This window comes from Haliotis asinina, chromosome 14 (assembly GCF_037392515.1).
Source record: "Haliotis asinina isolate JCU_RB_2024 chromosome 14, JCU_Hal_asi_v2, whole genome shotgun sequence".
NCBI classification, from domain to species: Eukaryota; Metazoa; Mollusca; class Gastropoda; order Lepetellida; family Haliotidae; genus Haliotis; species Haliotis asinina.
In genome coordinates, this window is record NC_090293.1 from 26,668,147 (window position 1) to 26,691,732 (window position 23,586).

Sequence of the window (23,586 nt, forward strand, 5' to 3'; positions counted from 1 at the left end):
TAAATTCAGAAAATGGCTAATAATGCTGAAAATGGTCCATTGTCAAAGTTCTCTTTCCCAATCCCTGAAGGTGTATCAAAGTATTGTCATTGTCTTGGCTCTGGTTTTGTTCACTTACCAAAATCTTTTAGGGTTATTGGGGTGAAATTTCAACTTAATAATCTTGAAATGTCAAGATATAAAGTTGAAAGTTACTCAAAAGGACAAATGTTCCTAAATGGCTTCAATATTTTGAGCATGAGCAAACATATCAGTGATAGAGGCAGAACTGAAATGACATGCCTTCCTTTCATTGGTAATTTAGCTTCATAGAGAACTTTTAAATTGTGATATGTAAGAATTCTTGGTGTAAATATATGTGATAGAGTTGTATGAATGTACAATTGAACTGTAAATATAATTGTTACAATCACTGCATATTGTTCTTATGTTTCTATTTTTCCCAACATTTGTCAAGTCCTACACTGTTTGTTTTTTTTCTGGAAATATCCTTGATACCATGCAGGTAGGCTTGGCACTACCACAATCTTGTTTATTATATTTGTCACCTCAGTTCAATCCCTTGGTGATTCTGGTGACTCAACCTGTGCTGGTAGAAACTTGATTACCATGAAGATCTGGGTTATAATGGGTCGTTAGTAACCCATGCTTGTAAGAGGTGCTTAAGGGTATCAGGTGGTCAGGCTTGCTGACTTGGCTGGCACGTCATCATATCCGGATTGTGTAAATTGATGCTGCTGATGTTGATCACTTAATTCTCTGGGTCAGATGCAGTTATTTACAAACTGCTGCCATATGGCTGGAATATTGCTGAATGCGTCATAAAACAAGAAACAAAAACACTTTAAGATTCTGGCAAATTTAGGAACTGAACCTCAAGGTGCATCCCTGCATGATTATAGTTAGCAGCAGCAGACTGGTATTTTGATATATCAAACTTATGTTTCCTCAATGAGCTACAGAACTTTGTGATTCTATCATGTTTAAACCTCAGGCCATATTGTCTGTGCAAGGATTAAAGATTAATTTCTTCAATTACTTTTTGTTGTGATGACCCTTGGGTCGGAATGATTTACAATACAATAAATCACCATTTATTGTACTGTGAAGCTTTTCGAATTGGAGGTCATCTAAAAAAATCCCAAACCCAGTTGCCCCTTGTGGCATACCACTTACTCTGATACCAGCCAGGGACCTGTTGTGGCATTCGAGTTGCTCTGATACCAGCCAGGGACACGTTTTGGCATTCCAGTTGCTTTGACATCAACCACGGGCCGTTTTTACATACAAATGTTGAATCATTTCAGAAATAAACTACATTGTACATGGAGTAAGTAAGCTGACATTTGTAGCCAACATGACACTGCCAAGTATATTCAATTTCCCACCATGAAGTTCAGTTCTGACATTCCCCATTGTAAAATATTTATCAAAAACTGTCAAAAACACCTTAAAATTATGTTCACTGACTACAGAACAAACCATTTCAGCAGATCTATTTATTTCAAACTTTATGATAGCTTGTACCTTCCTCTATGTAAATCCACTTTTTGTACAAAATCAGACACCTCATGTTGTGGTTTGAAATTATGGCTTTTCATTTCGCTGCAGTGGTTACTTGAATGTTTACTCCCTTAGACCTCAACCCACACCCCCAAATCCAGCAGTATGGCAGCTATGACTTGCATTTTATGTCACCAGGTGGCGCTGGAATAGAAAAACAACACAGGGTTGATTTGAATCAATTGATTTTACAATTTAAACTAACCGTAAATTTGTAAATGATAGCAACTTGTAAGTACTTACTTCATCATTAACACCAAGCCTTCAGACCCGTGAAGGTGAAACCTTCAGCAACCCGTGCTTGTCAATAAAAGCGACTATGCTTGTAAGAGGCGACTAACAGGATCGGGTGGTCATGCTCGCTGACTTGGTTGGCACAATCATGTCATGGGTTCCCATATGCGGAGATCAATGCTCATGCTGATGATCACTGGATTGTCTGGTCCAGACTCGATTATTTACAGCCCGCCGGCATATAGCTGGAATATTGCTGAGTGCGGCGTAAAACTAAACTCATCCACCCACGTCTTGTAGGGATTCAGAGTTAGACTTGGCAACCGGCATTAGAGTGATCTTAAGAAGGGACCAAATGGAGCAGGCGGTCAGGGACAGTGACCTGTTTGATGGCGCGTTTGTTCGTTTTTAACCATAGTAACTTTACAGCTATATGACTGTGATGTGCACCAGACAATCCATATTGACGTCATGAGCATCAGTTTAAGTAACTGAGATACCATGACATGTGTCAGTCAAGTCAGTGAGTCTGACCACCCTATCCCGATAACCGTAAGTAGCCTCAGTGTGGACTACTGAAGACTACTTCTAATGAGTTGAGAGCATAAAATCATTCCAAAATATAAACACCATCCTGTCGGATATTAAAGCTCTAGGTGGTGTGGCGTGGATACGACATGATTGTGCCATTTATATGAAGAACACCAATAAAAAGAAATACCAGCTACCCAACTAACAAGTTGGTTAGATAATAACCAAAATATGTATGCCTTTTAGGCAACATTTGCACTCGTCTAATATACTAAATATAAAATACTTCAGCAAATGCGGTGATGCTTTACGTGAATTTTGTTTCCTTAACAACTTTCTTTCAACGCTTACAAAGTAACGATGAGATCACACTGACACTACGGTCACATCAGATCGACCACTTTACACAATCTCTTAGATCTCATCCACAGGGGTGGTATTATAGCCTTGTGGCTAAAGCAAACGCTTGACGCGTGGAAGAGAGTTCGATTCCCCACATGGGTACAATGTGTGAAGCCTATTTTTGGTGTTCCCCCACCGTGACATTGCTGGGATATGGCTGAAAGCAGCGTAAATCTAAAATCATACTATAATAATATGTAACTGACATACATCTACCCAATATCACTAAGCACAAGACAGATTCTTCAAAAATATTCTTTTCTTTATTTACCAGTATAAAGGTTTCTAAATATCTTTTTAAAACACTTCTACTTAAACGACTTTTACTTTTTGTATATAAACGATACAAGGGTGAGATTCTGGTCATCCTTCAAAATAATGTTTGTGTCAAACAAGCCTTTCCAGTTTAAAACAATAATACAACCACTGCCACAAAAATTGAGGGAGGTTAACCTCCAGCCTCCATGGTATATATCTGACATTTTATTTTGTGACCATGGTAACATACAACATCGCCATTCAGTCAGGCAGGCATATTCGTTCATTCATTCGTTCATTCATTCATGCATTAGGCTAAATTAAAAAAGTGAAATGTTTCTCGGGCATCGGCGCGTCAGATTTACTTGTGAGCGTAACAATTTTTTATTGCCATTTTAATAAAATAATTTTGACACTGCCGCGTCCCGATCATCCATTTTCCCACTATAAGATCGAGTGTTTGTAAGAACGAGTATGACTGAATCTTCAACTCATTAGCACGTGCTAAACTTTCAAAGCTGTATTTCTGAGGGAGAAAAAATAAAAGTGTGTTCCTCACACGTCACCTTTTTCTATAAAAAAAATTATTAAAAAGTCCTACTGCCCTCGTCACTTTTGTAAAAAAGGTGCCCGAGAAACATTTAATCATTTTTATGAAGCCTTATGTTTGCAGCGCTGTAATGTTAGAGCTGTGTTTAAAGGAAATCCGGTATCTGCAAGTTAAAGAAATATAAGGGCTACTCACTGTCAAGGAGATCTTGCATATAATCTGCCCACCGGGGTAGTAAGCCTTTCCTTATCAAAAAGCCATATGAAAATCGCAATGGCACTCGCCTCCCAATCTCCGCCCCAATGCTTAAGTAGTCATGTTCTGTTGGTCTGTTGGCCTGTTTCCAGAGATATCTCTTTTAGATGACATTTAACATTCTTATGGCTGCATGATAATCATTAACATTTAGAACTAAGGACTAAATGATTCAGTCCACACCCTTAAACTTATTCTGGATTTGGGCAACCAGAGCCAGTGGATGAAACTCCTACAAAAAGACAGGAAGCCCACATGGCTGATAACTAAGAAATGCTGCCGGCCCTGTTAACATGTACCCAGTCCTGTATTATATATAGGAAATGGAAATATGGTGTTAACATAAAGTAATTAGTGAATTACCTGTAGTGAGGTAAACTTAAACATGTGCAAAAGCAAATTTAAAACTGGATGAAGACTGTTGATTCATTTAGTGTCATTGTTATCTGAATCAGAAAAGCAGAAAGAACGACATTATTCATTGGCTCAGAGCATTCTCGAGACAAGTCATATTTAGTGTTAGATAAATGGGTAGGCTGATCTGTGGAAGTTACAGTTTGATTGATGATGAACTATGGAGACATCATCTAGCTACCACAATTATAAATTATTTTCGAAATATTTCACTTAGTTAATGACATGGTCAAATATTTACCCTTGGAAAATGTATTGGCGCGCAGGGTCGGCTATAAAAGTTGTAAGCCCGCCTGAAACTAGCAAGCAGCGGGCCGCCCGGCAGACGCTATTTCATACACTGCCAGAGCCACATTTCAAAAAACTCTCGTAAGCATGAGATCTCGTAACTTTCCACGTAGCATTTGTACTCCCTATGTTCAAGTGTGTAAGGTACGAACGGTACGAGTAAAGTTACGAGATCTTAGGCTTACGAGAGCTTTGTGAAACGATTTATTCCAACGGGAAGGTTGACAAGAAGACGGTGTCACCAAAACATCCATGTCACAAAATGTACGACACAAATTTAAAACATATGGAGCAAAGAAAGTTGGGGATTATACATATTTTGGGATACCTTTTTATCAGCCACATGACCTATCCCACCGGGTACCCATTTTTCGGCTGGGTGAACAGAGGCAGCATTGAACAAAACTTACTTGGTTAAGGTGATCCGCGTGTGCTTCGTTGTGGAACAGGACTGAAAACGTTTGCACTATGCTTTTACACTTTTGAAAACACAAAATAACGTACCAGTTTCCTCATCCTCTCTCGAGCAAATCTGAGAAAGCTTGGCCAGTGAGTCTGCATGTAACGTATATTTACAAAGCGTAGAATCTTCCTCTCTTTGTCGCTTGGAAAATGAAAAGGGAAAACAGTGAGAAACGTATATAATCGATGATAAAATATATATCGGCATTCTAAAAGAGTGTCATCATACCTTTGGTTTGAAGCTGTTCTGTGTATTATTTTAGTTTCATATAGCACGTCAGTTCAGTATGGAGGAGTGCCAAAGTAATTGGCAGTTTTTGATTGGCTGGTATTTTTGCACTGATACAAAAATATTATGGAACATTTTTTTCCAGTTGATCTGTCAACCGATTTATCTATTACTTATTAAATATTCATATTTGCGTAGTTATCCCATTATGGTGAGCATATTTTTAAAATAATTCAATCGAGGCGCATGTAAATTTGATCATCAGCATTGTATTTTTGTAAGCAATTTCCATTTTTGATAAAAAAGATGGTTTAAATGACTAGGAAACTGGCTGACTTTGCGCGTTTCTCTACAAAACAACAGTAACCCGATAACCCAGATATGATTTAACAGATATAAACGACTGGGCAAAAGAAACTTATCACTTTTAAATTAACGCTTTCTCAATTACGGATACTGCCATGGATCTACAGTGAAATATTTGCAGAAAACACATGCTCTCGGTCCAGTAGCAAGGCTTAAGTCCTTTAAGTGAATTTCGTGATGGCATGAAAAAATGGAGAAAAAAAACACCGTGAATGTACGTAGCTGAAAATACCCGTGTACAATTGTTGCGTAAATAAAAATGTGGGACAGTGCAACCGTGCAGTATCAAAAAGAACGTCACAGAAATGCCGGCTTTCAGAAGTCGAGCGCGACACCGCCCTTGGTATAGCAGAAATGGGGGCCTTGCAAAGTCACATTGCAAGAATCTTCAGTTGCAGCCAAGCAACCATCAGCTATGCGTTGAGCTGTTACCAACTGACTAGCCAAACACACGACCTTCCAAGAACGGGTAGACCTTGGGTTACCACGTCAGCTGAAGACCAATACATCTGGACAACACATCGTCGGAACGGTGACATCAGCGGCGGCAATGGCATAAGGGCACCCGATTAGCAGACGAACCCTACTGCGACTCGGCATGACTTGTATCACAGCTCACCATCCTTTTCGTGGAATGGCCTTGACCCGTCAACACTGTCAACGCAGGTTACGGTGGGTTGGAACTATGTTACGTCGTTATTGAGAGAGAGTTCTGTTTACAGACGAGAGTCGATTCAACATCTTCCGAAATGATTAGCAAGTTCGTGTTAACAGACGTAGCGGTAAGCGACTGCTGCCAAACACTGTCCAAATAGGTGGTCTCATGGTATAGGGTGGGATTTGTGGTCAGCAGAGAACACGACTTATCATCTTTCATGAAGATTAAGACTTGAGACCAGTGGAGTTCCATTTGTGAGTCACCAGCCGAGAGGTTTGATCTTGCCACAGGACAATGCACGTCCGCATACTGCCAACTGCCTGCGGACTCGAGGAACATAAACAAACCTCGAGGGTACATTAGCCCATGGCCCCTTCACGACCAGTGAACAACGTATTTATCTTACCGAACACCTGAATTTTAATTTGGAACTGTTTGAAGCACTTCTGTTGAATGCGAGGCGAATCGCCATTTTGCAGACGACACAACGTGAACAGATTTAGAGCTATGTCCCTTCTATCGATTTTCAATCGCAAGCCATCGGTAATTTCCGTGCTTGATGCGTGATTCAATTTTATTCGAGATAAGAAAGTACTACCATGAAGCACCAGAAGAGTTCGGAATTCCCAGCGGTGTACATTGAAAATAATAGAACAGCACTTAGCCAGTCAGAAAGCAACATTCATGTGTGAGGTAAGATAAAGCTACATCAACAAAATATTGCCCAGGCCAGCACGATCTCCGGATATGAATCCGACACAGCATCTCTGGGATAATCTTGATAGACTTGTGAGGCAATGGCAGCCTCCACCAGCAAATCAAGAAATTGGAATTAAATCGGCGGAAATCCGCAGACCAGAGCAGAATTGCCATCCCCTGAATATTATTTTAATGTTTAAATACATCTGAAGTCAAAACAAAAACAAAACAAACAACAACAAAAAAAAACCCAAGTACTAAGAATAGAACTAGAAAGAAATCTTAAACAGCACTTGTGATTACTAGATAGAAGTTCAAACTTGGAAACGCAATCTCTTTCAGTTGGATGGAAACTCAATCTCTTTCAGTCGGATTGATAACTGAACGTCTATTGCATTTGTAAATTCACAAAAATACTTACCTGACTGTTTCGCCATGCTGAACAAGCCACCCATCCAGTTGTCTATTGAAACCAGTCATGATGCCTATCTTCATGGCGGACTGGTTCGTGGAGGTTCGATTCTTTGCAGAACGATCTTTAAAGCAAAAACCGCTTTTTACCGGAGACAATGGGCATATATATGTACATATTCTTGGTTTCAACTACTTTTCAATCATTCATACATGCGGCAATCTCATATCATAAATATATTGAATTCGCAGAAGTACCTGTATCCTTAAAGTACCAGCCATATTGAATATTTGCCAAGAATGTTTGAAACAGTGCTTAAATCTAATTTTTTTTATTGCCTTAACACGTGATGTTGTAACAATTGTAACATGGGCCAGCCAGCCAATATTACTCAAAATATAATCTCTCTATCACACTTTGTAGTTCATCTAGTTCATTATTTACTATTTTTAAGAAAACACCCAGTGTCGATGTGTAAAACTGCAAGCTACAAAGTTAGGACCATTTTGCCATCCCTCGTTCAGCCGCTCTTGGCTCTTGGTTCAGTCAGCTGACTGTCCAGCGACTCGATTGTATATTTAGAGTCTCATTACCTTGATCAAGCAAAATTGAACATTGTTACCCAGTCATCACTCTAGCCTGCGTATATTTGAATCACAACTGTGAAATACTTTTACGAAATAGTATTTGTGCAATTAAAGGACCAGGCTACAAAGAGTCGTAAAGAAATATAACCCTTGGTATTAAATTGACGAAATACAGGAACACGTGTAAATCCCAGTTTGAAATGCAGTTACATAAATCTAGACATTTAAGTGTAGCTGCCAACACAGTTATCGACATATAGCGTGTAGATAAAAGGCAAGGTAAACAACGAGCATCAGGGAGTCTTAAACAAATAAAACATTAAAATTATATTATAAAAAATATCAATAAAACCAATAAATCAGGATGGATATACCTCAACCCATTTCTCCTAATTAGGTTTTGATGGATACATATAGCTCTGCAGGTCGTAACGGTATGACCAGCTGATGACAAGCAGCGCAGATTCCAAACAAAGCGACGTTTCTCGCGCAAGAGCTAGAGTAGCTTCCCTTGGATAAAGGGCAGCAACTCTAACTGGTACCGGCGAGAATCAAATTTAGAATCAGTATGTTGGAAATGTGTATTTTGGGCCAGTACATAGTTACACTACCGCCAAAGAAATGGGTTTCAGCTGCAACTTTATTGGCTGCTGCCAATGTCGACTGAAACGTGTCGACTTTATATGTAAGCATAATTGATATTTATATGATAATGTTTTGTGGGCTGAGAACGGGTTTTTTAATGGTAGAAGTTACAAATGGGAGCGCCTTTAGAATTCTGCACGACAACTTCTCGTGAGGACGTTCTCAGCCGTAGGTCAAATGTCAATGACACAGGCATCGCGCGAACTTCGGATTGTAAGCCTGACAGCACACTCCGGCGCAGCGATGACTTAACATAACATCACTGCCACAGGCTAATTTGCATATCACGCGAGTGGACTTTTCTCTTGTTTGTAAACAAATCCACACATTCACTAATATGCTGAGACTGGCTTAAGGCAAGTGATTCGACGAGGTTTTCGTAACTACTGCGTCAGTAAGGTTTGACAATACATATTTATATTTCAAACCGGCTGCATCGTTTGCTATCCATTAGGCTTGCACGTGGAGCCGTGCAACCCAAGTAAACAAAGGTCGCTTCACAAATCGAAATAGTGTTACAAGTTTTAGGATAATTTCTCAGTGAAACTGCACCATTTTAACACAGATGTTTAATTTGATGTGAAGACCCACCAAAAATAAAACAGTTATGAAATTTGTACCCTGACCATAACCCTAACCCTGAATCCTGACCCCTGGCTAACCCTGCCCCTAACCCTGCCCTAACCCTATCAATTATGTTGAGTGAACTCTGTAAGATGTGACGAATCGTCACATCTTTCTGGCCTGTGGCAGAGATACTATGCTGGCTCGCCGCATGGAACTCTGGGTAGGAGAGTGGCCTGACAGCTAACGGACCGAGCTACGTCCACACTGTTGCACAGTGTGCAAAGTTAGCTAGTCATATCTGTGAAAGAAAAATAAATACTAATAAACTCCATTTCAGTGTGATGATGCAAATTATTGAATGAAAAAAGATACATATGTCTGTTAGTTAACATTTATAATTCATTTGGTCCAGATAGTTACGTTTGAACCGAAATATAAAATATGTTTGGATTGTTTAAATTAACCAAGACTGCGAATGATAGAATATGGCAGAATGTGGCCAGTGTAACGCATTCGTACTAATCTAATGTTTTTGAAGAATGTGATGCCATACATTCTGCCATAATATGAATGAAACATAAATTTGAACATTAGAACTTCCGTCTGTCGTGACATGTAACGTATGTTACAGTATACGCGTGCATCTCTTTCATGAAGATTAATTTATAGGAATAGGTTAATAAATAAAAAAAACCAATTCGCACACGCACACCCTCTTTATAGGGTGCGGATGTGAGGGTGTATAACTATACGAAGAACATCCATAAGGGGTCAATCTTTACTGTTAACACATTTTTATTTTGCGCGAATCCTCATTCGATATACAACCTGTCCATCATTTTGTTAGACGCAAATGTCAATAGGATATTTTCATGGTTTGCAATGGTCATTTTTCATTTTTACCAAATTTGGAATATATCTTCAGGACGTTTTAGATGACAATCAATGGCAAGCTGGCTACAGATACCCATGGTTGTGTGTGCAACTTGCCAGACTACAAATGAACAAATCAAATTAAATCGAACCACTGTTGTGAAGCAAGGACAAGCCTACAGTAATTAAAGGATAGTTATCTGCCCTTGGGCACCACCGTATTTTGACGTCACATGACGGAAAATTCTATTCTTGCTTCATAAGGATAACGTTTTTTTCTAGTTGTATCATCATGTTCTCATGTATGTTCAGGTGTAGTTTTCTTCGCTACGCATACATGTAGCTATGAAAACGTTTGCGCCAGTTTTGCGCGACCACCAATTTATTCATTCGTTGTTATATTATTCATTATTAACTCATAAGTCAGGTTTGAAAATGAGCTCGACAGTCGCGTCCTATCTTAAATTCAATTTGTTGTCATGGAAACAGATCTTGCAGTTCTTAATAATAATCTCTAATTACATCATCCCTATTTGATTTACAACGAGTCATTTTTGTCATGGAAACGACAAAGGAACACAGAACGATGAGTAAACTCAATTCGCTTAAATGAAGTTCCCTACTTATGGTCTTGGATAGATCACATGAAAAAATCACACGCAAGGATTGGGATAGAGAACTTTGACAATGGACCATTTTTCAGAATTATTATCCATATTCTGAATTTAGAATGGGGCACGATACAATAGTAAACTTCAGAATTGTAATGGGTCATTATGAATTCTAATGTGCAAAATGGCTCATAGCCCCTGCCTTTCCCAGTCCCAGCACACGTGAAGCAAAAGGCCTCATAAAGTTCTGCGGCATTCACATGGCAAACTGAATTTGTCACACGTTCCTGAAATCATTGAGAGACGTCAAACTCGCGTTGTCACACGTCAAACTACACATTCTTGAGAAAGTGTCGGTGCACACTTCATTTACAAGAGTATCAGTGATCGTCATCCGCCCACCCGGATCCGTTTATACAATATATTACATATTGCGATATATTGGTATCTGGAGTTCATTGCAAATTAGTGTCTGCGTAGATTTTAATTTAAACCAAAGAAATAACCACCAAAACCTCATATATGTTCTTTGTCCAGTATAAGGGTTCTCAGAAAGCATACTGCAATAATACTGTTTGAAAATAGCATTGCGAAAAACCGGTATAACGGAAATACCGTGCAGTGTTATTGCCCCATAGACATACTTATTAGACACTCACTTATGATTCATTTTCAAGGCAGTACATGGAAACATTGGCTATGTGTTTCTTTTTTTAAGGAATACATATTTGACTAAACATTTATCAAAACATCTGCCCGTTATGCGCCACAATATTTCTTGAAAGCTCAATGTGTAAGAATTGTTACCAGTAATATAGACAACAGATAAACAAACACGAATATTATACAATAATATTATATACTTTGATCATACATTCATTGTTATTTATACTGTTATGTTATATATACTATAATATCGCAATGTGTTCCTATTATAATATATATGATCATTAAATTACTGCAATATTTTCACCAACTGCCTGAAAGGATGTCTCTTTAAAACACATTTAGAAATCCCTAGTCGCAGTGATGAGTCTGCAAAGAAAATCTGAAGAAAGACAAAACTTCTGTATAGTAAGTAGCAGCCATCTTGACAAAATGGTGGCCATCTTAGATTGTTGAGTGGCCAATGATGTTTTCTTCAATATGCATCTTTGTTGAATAAACTTATCAGTTTTGGTCCTTTAACATCTAACTTTAGGTACCACCAACATTGAATATGGACAAGAGTAACGACAAAAATTAGCACAATTGTAGTTTCATCTTGCCATATTCAGATAAATCCACCCATATAATGTATTGGTTGTCGTTGTTTCATTAACACATTGTTCAGCAAGCTAAACTAATGCAGAATTAAACATCTGGGTCAAAGATATCTGCCAAAAATCAAAGTCAAAAGAAAAAGATAATAGGTTTGTATAACCAGTGGCGGCCATCTTTGTGAGAGATCAGCCGCCATATTCCCTGTCCAACCTTAGAGACGCTAAGGTTGGGTCGAACCAACCTTAGTTATCAACCTTAACTTAAGGTTAACATTAGCTGAGGTTGTTTCGTGCAACGGGAGGCTAACCTTAGTAAAGGTCTAAGGTTGAAATCTTAGAGATAAGGTTGACCTTAGAGATAAGGTTGTTTTGAACAACGGAGCACAGGCCAATTTTGGTGCTTGTATCGCAAAGTGAACGAGTCTTCCAATTTTGTTCTGTTATCCGCCCAACTATTAAAAACTATGAGAACAAACATCGTGGCAAAATTATTTATTTACTACTGTACAATGTTTACGAGTTAAAATATCACGGGGGCAAAATCTGGCCACCCTGCGCTAGACTGAGGTCATGCCTCCATCCAGTGCTTGACGTCTTCTTAATGTCATGTCCCGGTTGCGGCACGACTTCTACGTGCAATTATCCAACTGGGATATCTTCCACGCGTTCTGTGAAAACAAAACAAATCTCCATAAGACGTTCCAAACGACTATGCGTTTAAATGAAGTTATTTCCGAGAATTTAAACGAACAAAGACTGTTTGGTTAATTCCATTCTATATTGGCTGAGAAGAACGTGTCTGTTAATGAAGAAAGTAATACGCTATCTGTGTTCAGTTTCACATTGTAAGTCCACGAGATGCTGAAGACATACCCCCACTGTACTCTCTGAATCAATGATTTTACATCTCTGAAACCTCTAGAGACCGTTCGTAATTTATGGGTTAGAGTGGGGGGAAACGAGGGGAAAAGAAGATGTGGATGACACCCTCAGTTTCTGTACAAAATCAATGACAATCTCCCCCCACCCATCCAAATCCAAAATCAATTTATCATCCAAAACTATGTTCCACAGAACAGTTTTGGGTGATAAATTGGAGATCAGACGTTATCTTCTAGCAGATATCACTTTGACAGTAGCTTTTGCACAATATGCTTTGACGTCATGAACTTGAATGAATGAATGATTTTTGATGATAAATAGAATCGCACCCTCGTGTCTACTGATATCAGTTCACACTCGTTGGGAAAGGTCAAAATATCCTTGGAAAGCCTCCGATATTTGTTTTACTAAAGGAACCCCCCCCAAAAAAAAAAAAAAACATAACACTGAGATAAGCTCAATACAGAGAAAAGGAAAAACACCACAAACACACAAATAAAAAAATAAAAGAATGACACCACCCCCAGCCCCAAAACAGTCCCTTCCCTAAAAACAAAACATATCAAAAGCTGTGAAACGAACACTACAATGAATGTTGTCTATGCCATATGTAACTGGGAAGGGGAAAATCGTGAAGGTTCCTGGGTAGAATAGGCCCATGCTTGCCATAAAAGGCGATTATGCTTGTCACAGACTAACGGGATCGGGTGGCTCGCTGACTTGGCTGACACATGTCATGGGTTCCCAGATCGATGCTCATGCTGTTGATCACCGGATTGTCTGGTCCAGACTCGATTAATTACAAACCGCCGCCATATAGCTGGAATATTGCTAATTGCGGTGTAAAAGTAAACTCACTCACCCAACTCACTGTTTGGCATCAGTTGCTATCCTATACTTACTGGCCATAAGGTCTGCCATGTACTGACGCCATGCTGGAATCATGTTTCTCCTAACCAACACTTCATAGGATAATTCCATAGGAATACGTCTTCCGATCTCGGCACCAATGCGCCTGTAGTCGTTAACAGTGGCTGGCCTACCCTGTTTAAACGTGAAATTTGAAAAGTTGAGAGCAAAAATATGTTGCGCAGAGATTCATGAAAATTAAGTAACTTTCTTATAATAGAGTCTATAGTAATTGCGATGTGTTATTCCTAGAACACTAGTAAAACTAGTGTTTCAGATAGGTTCATTTTCTAGGCCAATGACCGTGATCCAAAAGCAGTCAACAATGTTCACGAATAGTGTCGGACCCACTCACAAATCTGGCAGATTTGCCAATGGTCAGACAGAAGTCCCAAGCCTGCTGGCCCAGTGTCTGACTGAATATATCACAATACCGTTGTCTGAAGTTGTTTGTTTTTTTTTTTTTGTGGCATGTGACACTTGTTCACTGTTCATAAATTTATGTTTATAATGTTTGTCATTATATAATGTTAATAATTTCAATTATTAGAAATGTCAAATCTGAAATATGTGTTTAATTTTAGTCGGTGGGTCCTGTGAATTTTCAGTGGGACAGACAGACATCTGAAACTTATAGGACCCAATGTCCTGTTACTTTGAAACACCATTCGTAAACACTGAGTCAATATATGGGTTCGATACTTGGAAGTATTTCACACACATTTTCTCCTTTACATTGGTTTGGCTGTTGTTAAGGTCGCTCAGCATTATTACAGAAGGTCTACTCCCATTTGAGACAATGGAGTAGGTAAAAAACAAAGAAAACACACCACACCACCCCTATTTGATACAGGGGATTAACCATAGCTACTTTGGGTGTAACTGAACGCTGTGAACAGAACAGAACAAATCACATTTAGTGACACAAAGAATGTACAGCATATTATTACCTACGAGGGCGAACATATCGGGGTTCATATTTTCAGATACCCAGGGAAAATTATCACTTTTGTCATGGTAACGTGATGTCATGAACAATGCCGTGATGTCACGGTCCTTCTGTGACGTTGCGTACTGCATGTGGCGGCTGTGGGTAGCCAGGCCCTGTTTAAAGTAGACTGTACTGAAGCAGGGACCCGTGAAGGTCCCCTGGTAGAATAGGCCTTCAGCAACCCATGCTTGCCATAAAAGGTGACTGTGCTTGTCGTAAGAGGCGACTAACGGGATCGGGTGGTCAGGCTTGCTGACTTGGCTGACACGTCCTCAGTTCCCAGTTGCGCAGATTAATGCTCATGCTATTGGTCACTGGATTGTCTGGTCCAGACTTGATTATGTACAGACCGCCGCCAAACAGCTGGAATATTGCTGAGTGCGTAATACTAAACTCACTCACTGACACAGGGATTGGGAAAGGCAAGGGCCATGGGTCATGGGCCATTTTGCATATTAAAATGAGAATGGCCCCTTAATATGTGAAAGTATACTATTGATAAAAGGACAGTGACCCATTCTAAATCCTGAAAATGGCCCACTGTCAAAGATCTCTGCCCCAATCCCTGCTGAAGATCAGTTCTAGCCCGCATCTTGATGGGGCTGCCCTGTTGGATGATACCTACAAGTCTGGCTGTCTGCCTTCTCGCGTATCTTGTGTAAGATGGCCAGTAAGTCTGCATATGTCGTCTGTTTACGAAGTACAGCGTCTTCCTCTGAATAGCACTAAAAGGGAATAAATACAGATTGAAAACTTGAAGAAACATTTCAGTATCATCGCTGACGACAGATGAAAAATAAGATTACCACGGGAAGTGCACATTTCTAGGCCGTGCTAGAAGAGCCAAGCTCATTTCCGGTATCCTTGCGCATAACCGTCTATTGCTATTAAAACTCTCTGTAGAGTTACCTTCCTTTGTGGTGCAACCAACACACAGTGTCATTGTTAAAAATACTTAGGCTGAAACAATACATAGTTGCACCCAGAGTTTTCATATACGGAACGTCTCCTATATGGACAATACATCTGCGAGAAATACTCGTTCTTTCAATGTTCCCCAACGGTTTTGTCTGTCAAATCGAAAATGTGTTGTAAGTTTCAGGGATTGGAAAAGGCAGGCGCCATGGGCCATTTTGCACACAAGAATAAAAAATGAATGGCCCATCAAAATTTTGAAATTTACTACTGATGCAAGGGCAGTGCTCCATTCTTAAAATACGAACATGGTCCATTGTCAAAGTTCTCTAACCCAATCCCAACCCGTGAGATATCAGGTTCAATAGATGAGTGGCATACTGCTTAGCAAGTATTAGATGAGCCACGACAAATGACCCTAATTTGCATACATGGGAACGCCCTCCGGGACATTCCATTTGAAACAAGAGGGAAACAGGTTGTCTAAATATTGAAAAGATCAATTTCCTCGTGCGAATCGTGTTTTAATTGTTATATCTTACTACTGGACACGTGTTAAACAGAAGCGACATCGAGTTCGCGGTCAGCGTTGGTTGCACATGCTTAATCCCCGATCTACCACATGTGCCTGTAGCAGCCAAGTGTACATTCCCTGCCCCGCCTACTTGTCACAAACTGCTTAATGCGCAGGCTCATCCAATACGTGTCAAGTAGCCTACTACTGCTAGACACGCATTAGCCTGCGCATTAAACGCGTTTGTGACAAGTAGTCTGGGCAAGGAATGTAGAAGAATACACTCGACTGCTACAGGTACAGAGGTAGGTCGGGGACTAAGCACGTGCAATACACGCTGGCGGTGGCGGGAAATCAATATCGCTACTGTTTATCACGTGTCTCGTAGAGAGATTTCGTTAAGCAAAACACGATTCGCACGAGGAAATTGAACATTTTAATATTTAGACGACAACCTGTTGTTTCAAATGGAATGTTCTGGAGGGCGTTCCCTTATATGCAAATTGGGGTCATTTGACAGGTCGTGGCTCATCTAATACTTGTCAAGCAGTACATAAGTTTCAATACGTGATGTTACGAAGGTTCCTGCAACCAACTTTTTCCTTTGACCAAGTTTCCATATCAAGGTACCGTATAGCATCGTGAATTTACCTATCGATCTACCTTAAAATATCCATTTAACACTAACTGTTTCATGTCAGTATCTTTACTCAGAAAACAGCATCAACTTAAGGCTACTATGGTCATGGCTCCCATACATCAACATACCGTGAGGGTAGTTCTTGTGATGGAGCCCTGTAATGTATAGCCCATAAAACAGAGATGCTAACCCTAATTTAGCCCAGTTAGTATTTTTGCCCAAACCCGATGCAAATATTAGTGTTTTGTTTTTTTAAAACCAAAATCAATATTAACGTTTCCAAAGAGTTTTGTGTAATAAGTAAATATAAAGATAGTCCAAGGGCTTGTTAAGAACAATGTACTCACCAAAAATTAAATATCCACGTATAACTTGATACTGAGTAACATGTGGTTGAAATTGATTGTGTATATGCTATTTGATAATGTCATTCAGTGTATTCCTTCTTTCAAATTCGCATACCTCTTACTGCTATCGTCGTCGCGAATTTTGTGTTGTTTTTGGGAACGAATACGGGTATGGGTTGGCATCTCTGCAATGGGGTACGTTCCTCATTGACATTCTAACCTAATCCTAACCTTAGTCTTCAGTATGAGGTGAAAGGATTATTTTATATACCTGTATTTGTGGAATCAGGTAAGCATAGTGGTAAAATAGTTACAGTACACAATTAGGTGGAGAACGTATTCTGTAAGCGCACCGTTGCGTTATGATATATAGATATATACAAAACAATAAAACTAAATACAAAATAACAAAATAAGAAAGTTCATATTTACTTCAAACCGCTGCCATGACGTGCTAACCAGCTGACCAGCTTTCTATCAAACCCAGCAATGATCTGTGTCTTCATTGCAACTTCATCTTCAACGGCAAATGTAGTAAAATTAGCACCAAAACGAAATATTTGAATATATTTGCATATCAAACGGGTCACTTGCATTTGCCGGATACCTCGCAGCCATGTGTTACGCTTCCAACATAGAAGTCATTTTTCACTTTTATAACAGGAATTATTTTATCTATACATTTTAACAAAATGTATATTTATGAACAAACTGCAGAAGGTATCCGTTTGCCAAGGAGTTTGATGTACAAACAAGTTGTATTACAATAAATATGATCCATGAAAATAATTCAATTAATAGGGAGACATTTTTTCATAATTGTTTCTTTTGATATTCTGTTTCTTCTGTACTTATGGACGTTTGGACAAAATATTTAGATAGACGGCCAGTGTCGTAGAAAGTGAACCGATGAAACCCAGGTAAAGGTGGTCGATTATTTTGCAGAAAATTACATTTGATCAGACTGTCACTTGATAGATTTAGATAGTGGTGTATGACTTGAAAAAATTTCTTTCAGACACTGCTTTAAGATCTGATTCAAGTGAGAGACAGGGGTTTTCACTTATCATTTAACAGAATTTCGGGACAGAAGAGGAGGTACACCCACATCTGGATCCGCCCATGTTGCAGGAAATAATGGCACTGTCATACAACGGAAATGTTTCCGAGCCATTCATTATTTTCTTCTTGAAATTTCAAGATAACATAAGTTCAAATTTTAACAAATACATAAAAATATCCAAAACGCCTCCAACCAAAGTGTTGCAAGATACGAAAAGCAAATACCGTTCCAAATCCTACGCATAAATTCTGTCAGACATGGCGGTCAATATCCGGTAAATGCACCTGGAAACATTTGTCTAAAGCAGTTATGGCGCTATAACTATTTGTAAGTCAGTGTTGATTGTGGTAACACGTAGTCTCGATAGTTATTGCGCTACAACAACTTTTTACAAGTGAGTCCTAGTATACAGTCGCGATTTTATTATTCATTTTTTTCACTTTAAACTCGACGAATTGCGCGCATTTCACGGTACCGTAAAAACTGGCGACGTGTGTCTGGCGGACGTGTTTCGATATTGTTTAGATACAATGGGGGAATCGTAACTTAACAGGAAATGTGTTGAAAACGAACAATAGCAGTTTTGAAAACCAATCACAGGGTTTCAGTTCGGTTCATTTTACGGGACACTATAATTATTAGCAAAACGGTTACCCTGAAGATTATTTTAATGATATTGGATCAGTGATTTGGATAAACTGACAAACTGATATTTGTCTCTAGCAAAAATGACTACATCAATGATAAAAACAGGGGATAAACTATGAACAATCTAACCCACAAGGGTTAGCTTCTGTTTGCAAAGGTTAACACTGCCGAGTATGGAAGACACTACTTACAAGGCCTGGCAAGACTTCTGCGAGGAATAAAGCCCCAACTGCGGGACATCGCCATCGTCACCATCATGGCCAGCGTACAGAGCACTAACAGCTTCATCCTTGAATTGAACAAAAATACATGCATATACGTTTCAGTGAAAAGGCGTACCAGATCAAGTCCTGCCTAAGTCATTTGCCAAAACATCATCATTCTCTCCAAGGCATTTGACAACAAAAGAAAATTCTTGTCTCTACGTAACATAAGAGAAGTATCATTAAACTGTGTCGATAACTGTTTGGCAGCCAGGGCCCCCTTTCACAAAGCTCTCATAACCCTAAGATCTCGTAACTTTCTCGTAGCATTCGTACCTCCTACAGTGTTTACGAATGGTGTTTCAAAGTAACAGGACAATGGGGCCTGAAAGTTTCAGATGTCTGTCTGACCAACTGAAAATTCACAGGACCCACAGAATAAAATTAAAGACACATTTCTGATTTAACATTTCTCGTAATTGGCATTGAATTTATTAACATTATCTGATGACAAACATTATAAGCATAAATTTATATAGTGACCATAGTGATTATATATAGTGAACACGTGTCACATGCCACAAATATCAACTTCAGACAAAGTCATTGTAATACTTTTAGTCAGACACTGGGGCCAGCGGTTGAGGAATTCTGTGTGACCATTGGCTAATCTGCCAGATTTGTCAGAGGGTCAGACACTATTTGTAAACACTGCTCCTATACCGTAACATAGGAAGTAGGAATGCTATGAGAATGGTTAAAGTCTTACGAGATTTTTGTGAAAGGTGACCAGTGCACACTGTAACTGCCATGCATATCAGTTTTTCGTCAACATTTTGGGTTTCTGTACATGATAAATATTTATGAGAAAAACAAATAACCTAAAACAATTTTCATTGAATAGTCACAGGAACCCGATATCGCACTGTTGGTTTAACATAGACCATAGACCTACACGCACGTTATATATATTAATAGAGTAAAGGGGCAGCAGCTGCCATATTGAATTGTCGTGCCGACACCGACTCGTTCCGATTTCAAGCTGAAATGTACGCAAAGAACTCGGTGACATTCGAAACTATGCACACGTACCTATCAACTATACATGTCCCCACACACCCTGCCTGATTTCCACGACATAACACCCATTTTATTAACTTGAATTCGTCCTCAAACTCGAAAATCAAATCACGTGTCCCTAACCTTAACCAAAAGTAAACAGATTTCTAATATGGTGGAAGGTGTCCGGTATTCTGCAGGCTTCCCACTATGACGTTACACTTATCAACCTGGGACTAGTTTCTAGAAGCTCTTTTGGCGATAAGATAGTCTAAGTGCCATACATTAACATTAACTTACGACTATCTTAGCGCTAAGGCAGCTTCGAAAATCTAGGGCCTGGGTATGGTTCCACAACGCACAACCAAGTATAGACCGCAAGTTGAAGAGTTCACGGCACTGGACAGTTATAATATCATAAAACGGCTGCTAGGCAGCGGTTGCAGTGAGGTGGGCGGTGTGCTTGGTGTGCTTGGTGTACTCAATCTTCAAAATGATCGGGGATCAAATTTGGGTCAGAGGTAATGTAGGGGGAGGAACTTTCGTCGTCTGCTACATGTAAACACGTTCAAGGTCAACTTAAGATGGGGAAGAGAAGGAAAAGCTTGCAAAGGAGGTCAGGAAAATCATTGAGATGAATTTAGATTCAGTTAAATTGGCTTTAAACAGACACAGATTGTCGATGCCGTCACGGGGGATGTTAGAACCATTTCAATGTTTTTAAGGAGAGTTCATTTGGAGAATAATGACGAGAACATGCCCAGAGGTAGGCCTGCAGTTTTGACAGAGAGGGGAGACAGGGCACTTTTTGAGAACTGTCAACAACAACAATCTGTCACTTGGGGATATTACAAGTATTGTAAATGAGGTATTACAAGAGGATTGTTCAAGACACAAGCTGAATAATCAGAATTGCTGGAAAGTATCAGTGAGGAAGAAATTGACAGCAATTGCTGTGAACAGAGTAACAGACAATGTCATGGTGCAGGACACATTTTCACTGGAGAACTTAAACTAATTTATCCAAAGTGATATTCAGTGATGGAAGTCTAACTGTTCTTGGCAAAAATAACAAAATTTCTGTTAGGAGAACGCCAGGCGAGGAGTACAGACCATATTGTGTTGACAGGTTCCCTGATTTTCGCAAAAGGGAGGTTTATCTGTGATAACTTGGGGATGCATTTTCTACCATGGAGCTGGAACTCTGGTAATGGAAATACCAACAGTGAGAAGTACGTATCTAGTTTTGGGTGAAAATCTGTTTCGTGCCAAACACTTCACAATTGACATTGTCTTTTCCAAGATGACAGTGCACCATGTAATGGGTCTCCTTTTACAAAAGACTGAAAAACAACTAATGAAATCAAATGTACACCGTTGTCATCTTGCCATAATCTTGTTGGTGATCAAAATCAGGCTACACACACGAACCAAAGGAGGAACCTTTTCAGCAGATTCTCAGTATTTGGCAGTCACTACCACTGCATAATAATATTCAGGCACTTATGCTCATCAATTCCAAGACAAATAAAGAGCTTTTAGAATAAATATAAAGGTCAAAGTATTAAGCATCCAAAGTCTCACACACGAACAAAGGGAGGAACTTTTTCAGCAGATTCTCAGGATTTGGCAGTCACTACAACTGCCTAATATTCAGGCACTTATGCTCATCAATTCCAAGATAAAGAGCTTTTACAATAAATATAAAGGTCACAAAGTATTAGGCATCCAAAGTCTATTTTAGGGGAAAGCAGATTTTAATTTTTACTTTTCTGTGTCCTTCCATAAATTTTGTCCCTAAACATGGCGGCCATTTTATGATATAATTATGGCACATCACTGCACATATCATGTTAATTAAATTGTTGGCATTCGATAAATTAGCAACAGAAAATTAATTAAACAGAAATTATGTGATTTGAGGTAAGACAATTCATCCCTACTGCAAAATTTGACTTTGACCTTTGCATTCATGACAATTATCTATGCTACACTAAATTAACATATAAGTCTAAAGAAATTACGTCAGGTGTCCGAATATAGCTGGTAAGGGCTTGTATTTAGGAAATGGTCTGCAACTCCGAAATTGCTCGCAAGTAATTTCCGCTCCTCGATGATGAACACAAATGTATAGACACAGCCTACGTGTAATTACTTTTTAATAACCTTTGACAATTCGCACCTTTCACTAGTATTTTCAGCACCGTCCATAGATGTACTAAGTGAGTATATGCGAGTAATATTTATCTACAGTATCTAGAGACATTACAGGGAATCATATTCTGGGTCTGAAATTATTCAGATATTTCGAAAATCAAACGCCGTCGGTTCCAAATGAATTCCCGTGCTTCAAATACTCATTAACATCCCAAAAATGGCCAACAGTGTTCATCTACTAATTCAGCCCACTAAACAAGCATAGGGACATTGTGATAATCCTCGATAGCATTGAAAAAAACGTTCTTACTGGATACTTTCGAAAGTACGGTTTACAAAGTGATAATATGCCGGTTAAAATGATTCCAAAGCTACACGTAAGACATTGCCATTAAAGAGGAATTTGATAGATATGTTTTTAAAGTATTGTGTTCCCAACGCAATTCGACTGATTTCGCCTTTGAGGGTCAGGGAGGAATCTTTCAAGGTTCGCATCATTCCAGTAACCTGACGAAGGGGAACCCCCAGAATAGTATTGGAATACAATACAAAGTTAGGAAAGCTTTATAGTGGACGAGTAATGGGAAATCTTTTTGTTGCGAGGGGCGATAACTCTCCTTTTGAAATGATATATGCGACGGTACAACGTCTAGCTTCCGGTCTGGTTCCCGAGTCAAAGTGCGCTGCGACAACTTCAGTATTCACGAATAACGTCTGACCCTCTGACAAATCTGGCAGATTCGCCAGTGGTCAGATAGACATCACCAACCTGCCAGCCCCAGTGTCTGACTGAATATTTCACAATATCTTTGTGTGAAGTTGTTATTTGTGGCATGTGATGCTTGTTTGCTGTTTATAAATCTTATGTCTGTTATCATATAGTGTTAATAATTTCAATGCCAGTTATGTTTAACTTAATTCTGTGGGTCCTGTGAATTTTCAGTGGGTCAGACAGACATCTGAAACTTACAGGACCCAATGTCTTGTTACTTTGAAAAACCATCGTGAACACTGCAACTTGCTACATGTAAAGAGAGAACCCAGCAAACGCGTTGCCGTGGTCACCTTCATTGAAAAAAACGATCGTTTACGACGAAAAGCCATCAACTGACACGTTTTGCTTTGATTTTTCGTTTAATTTCCAAATGCTGTACGAATTGACACAATAGAAGATACCAGGGAAAACGCCACGAAATGTATATTGTCACGGCATTTCGTACGACAGAACACGAGACAGAGCAAGTCTCGGGTGTCGTAGCATTTGTGACATAATGAATTTTTTTTTTACGTCATCGGCCTTTATGTTATTCACAACGATAATTCTTTAACTATTGCCACATTGAAATCTCACAAACAGTTCCTAAACTACCACTGATCTCAATGAAAAATTGG

The 23,586-nt window shown here is 39.2% G+C and overlaps 2 protein-coding genes across 2 annotated transcripts in view; both read right to left on the reverse strand.

Moving 5' to 3' along the window:
- The window catches only part of LOC137261141 (protein YIPF3-like), a 291,821-nt gene that overhangs the window by 47,220 nt on the left and 221,015 nt on the right, over positions 1-23,586 (reverse strand). The window lies entirely within an intron of this gene.
- On the reverse strand, positions 13,616-19,063 carry LOC137260733 (egg-lysin-like). The gene is made up of 4 exons (XM_067798313.1): positions 18,967-19,063; positions 17,497-17,581; positions 15,274-15,373; positions 13,616-13,792 (listed from the first exon to the last, which is right to left on the reverse strand). The coding sequence occupies exons 1-4, from the start codon at positions 19,061-19,063 to the stop codon at positions 13,616-13,618; spliced, it is 459 nt and encodes a 152-aa protein (XP_067654414.1).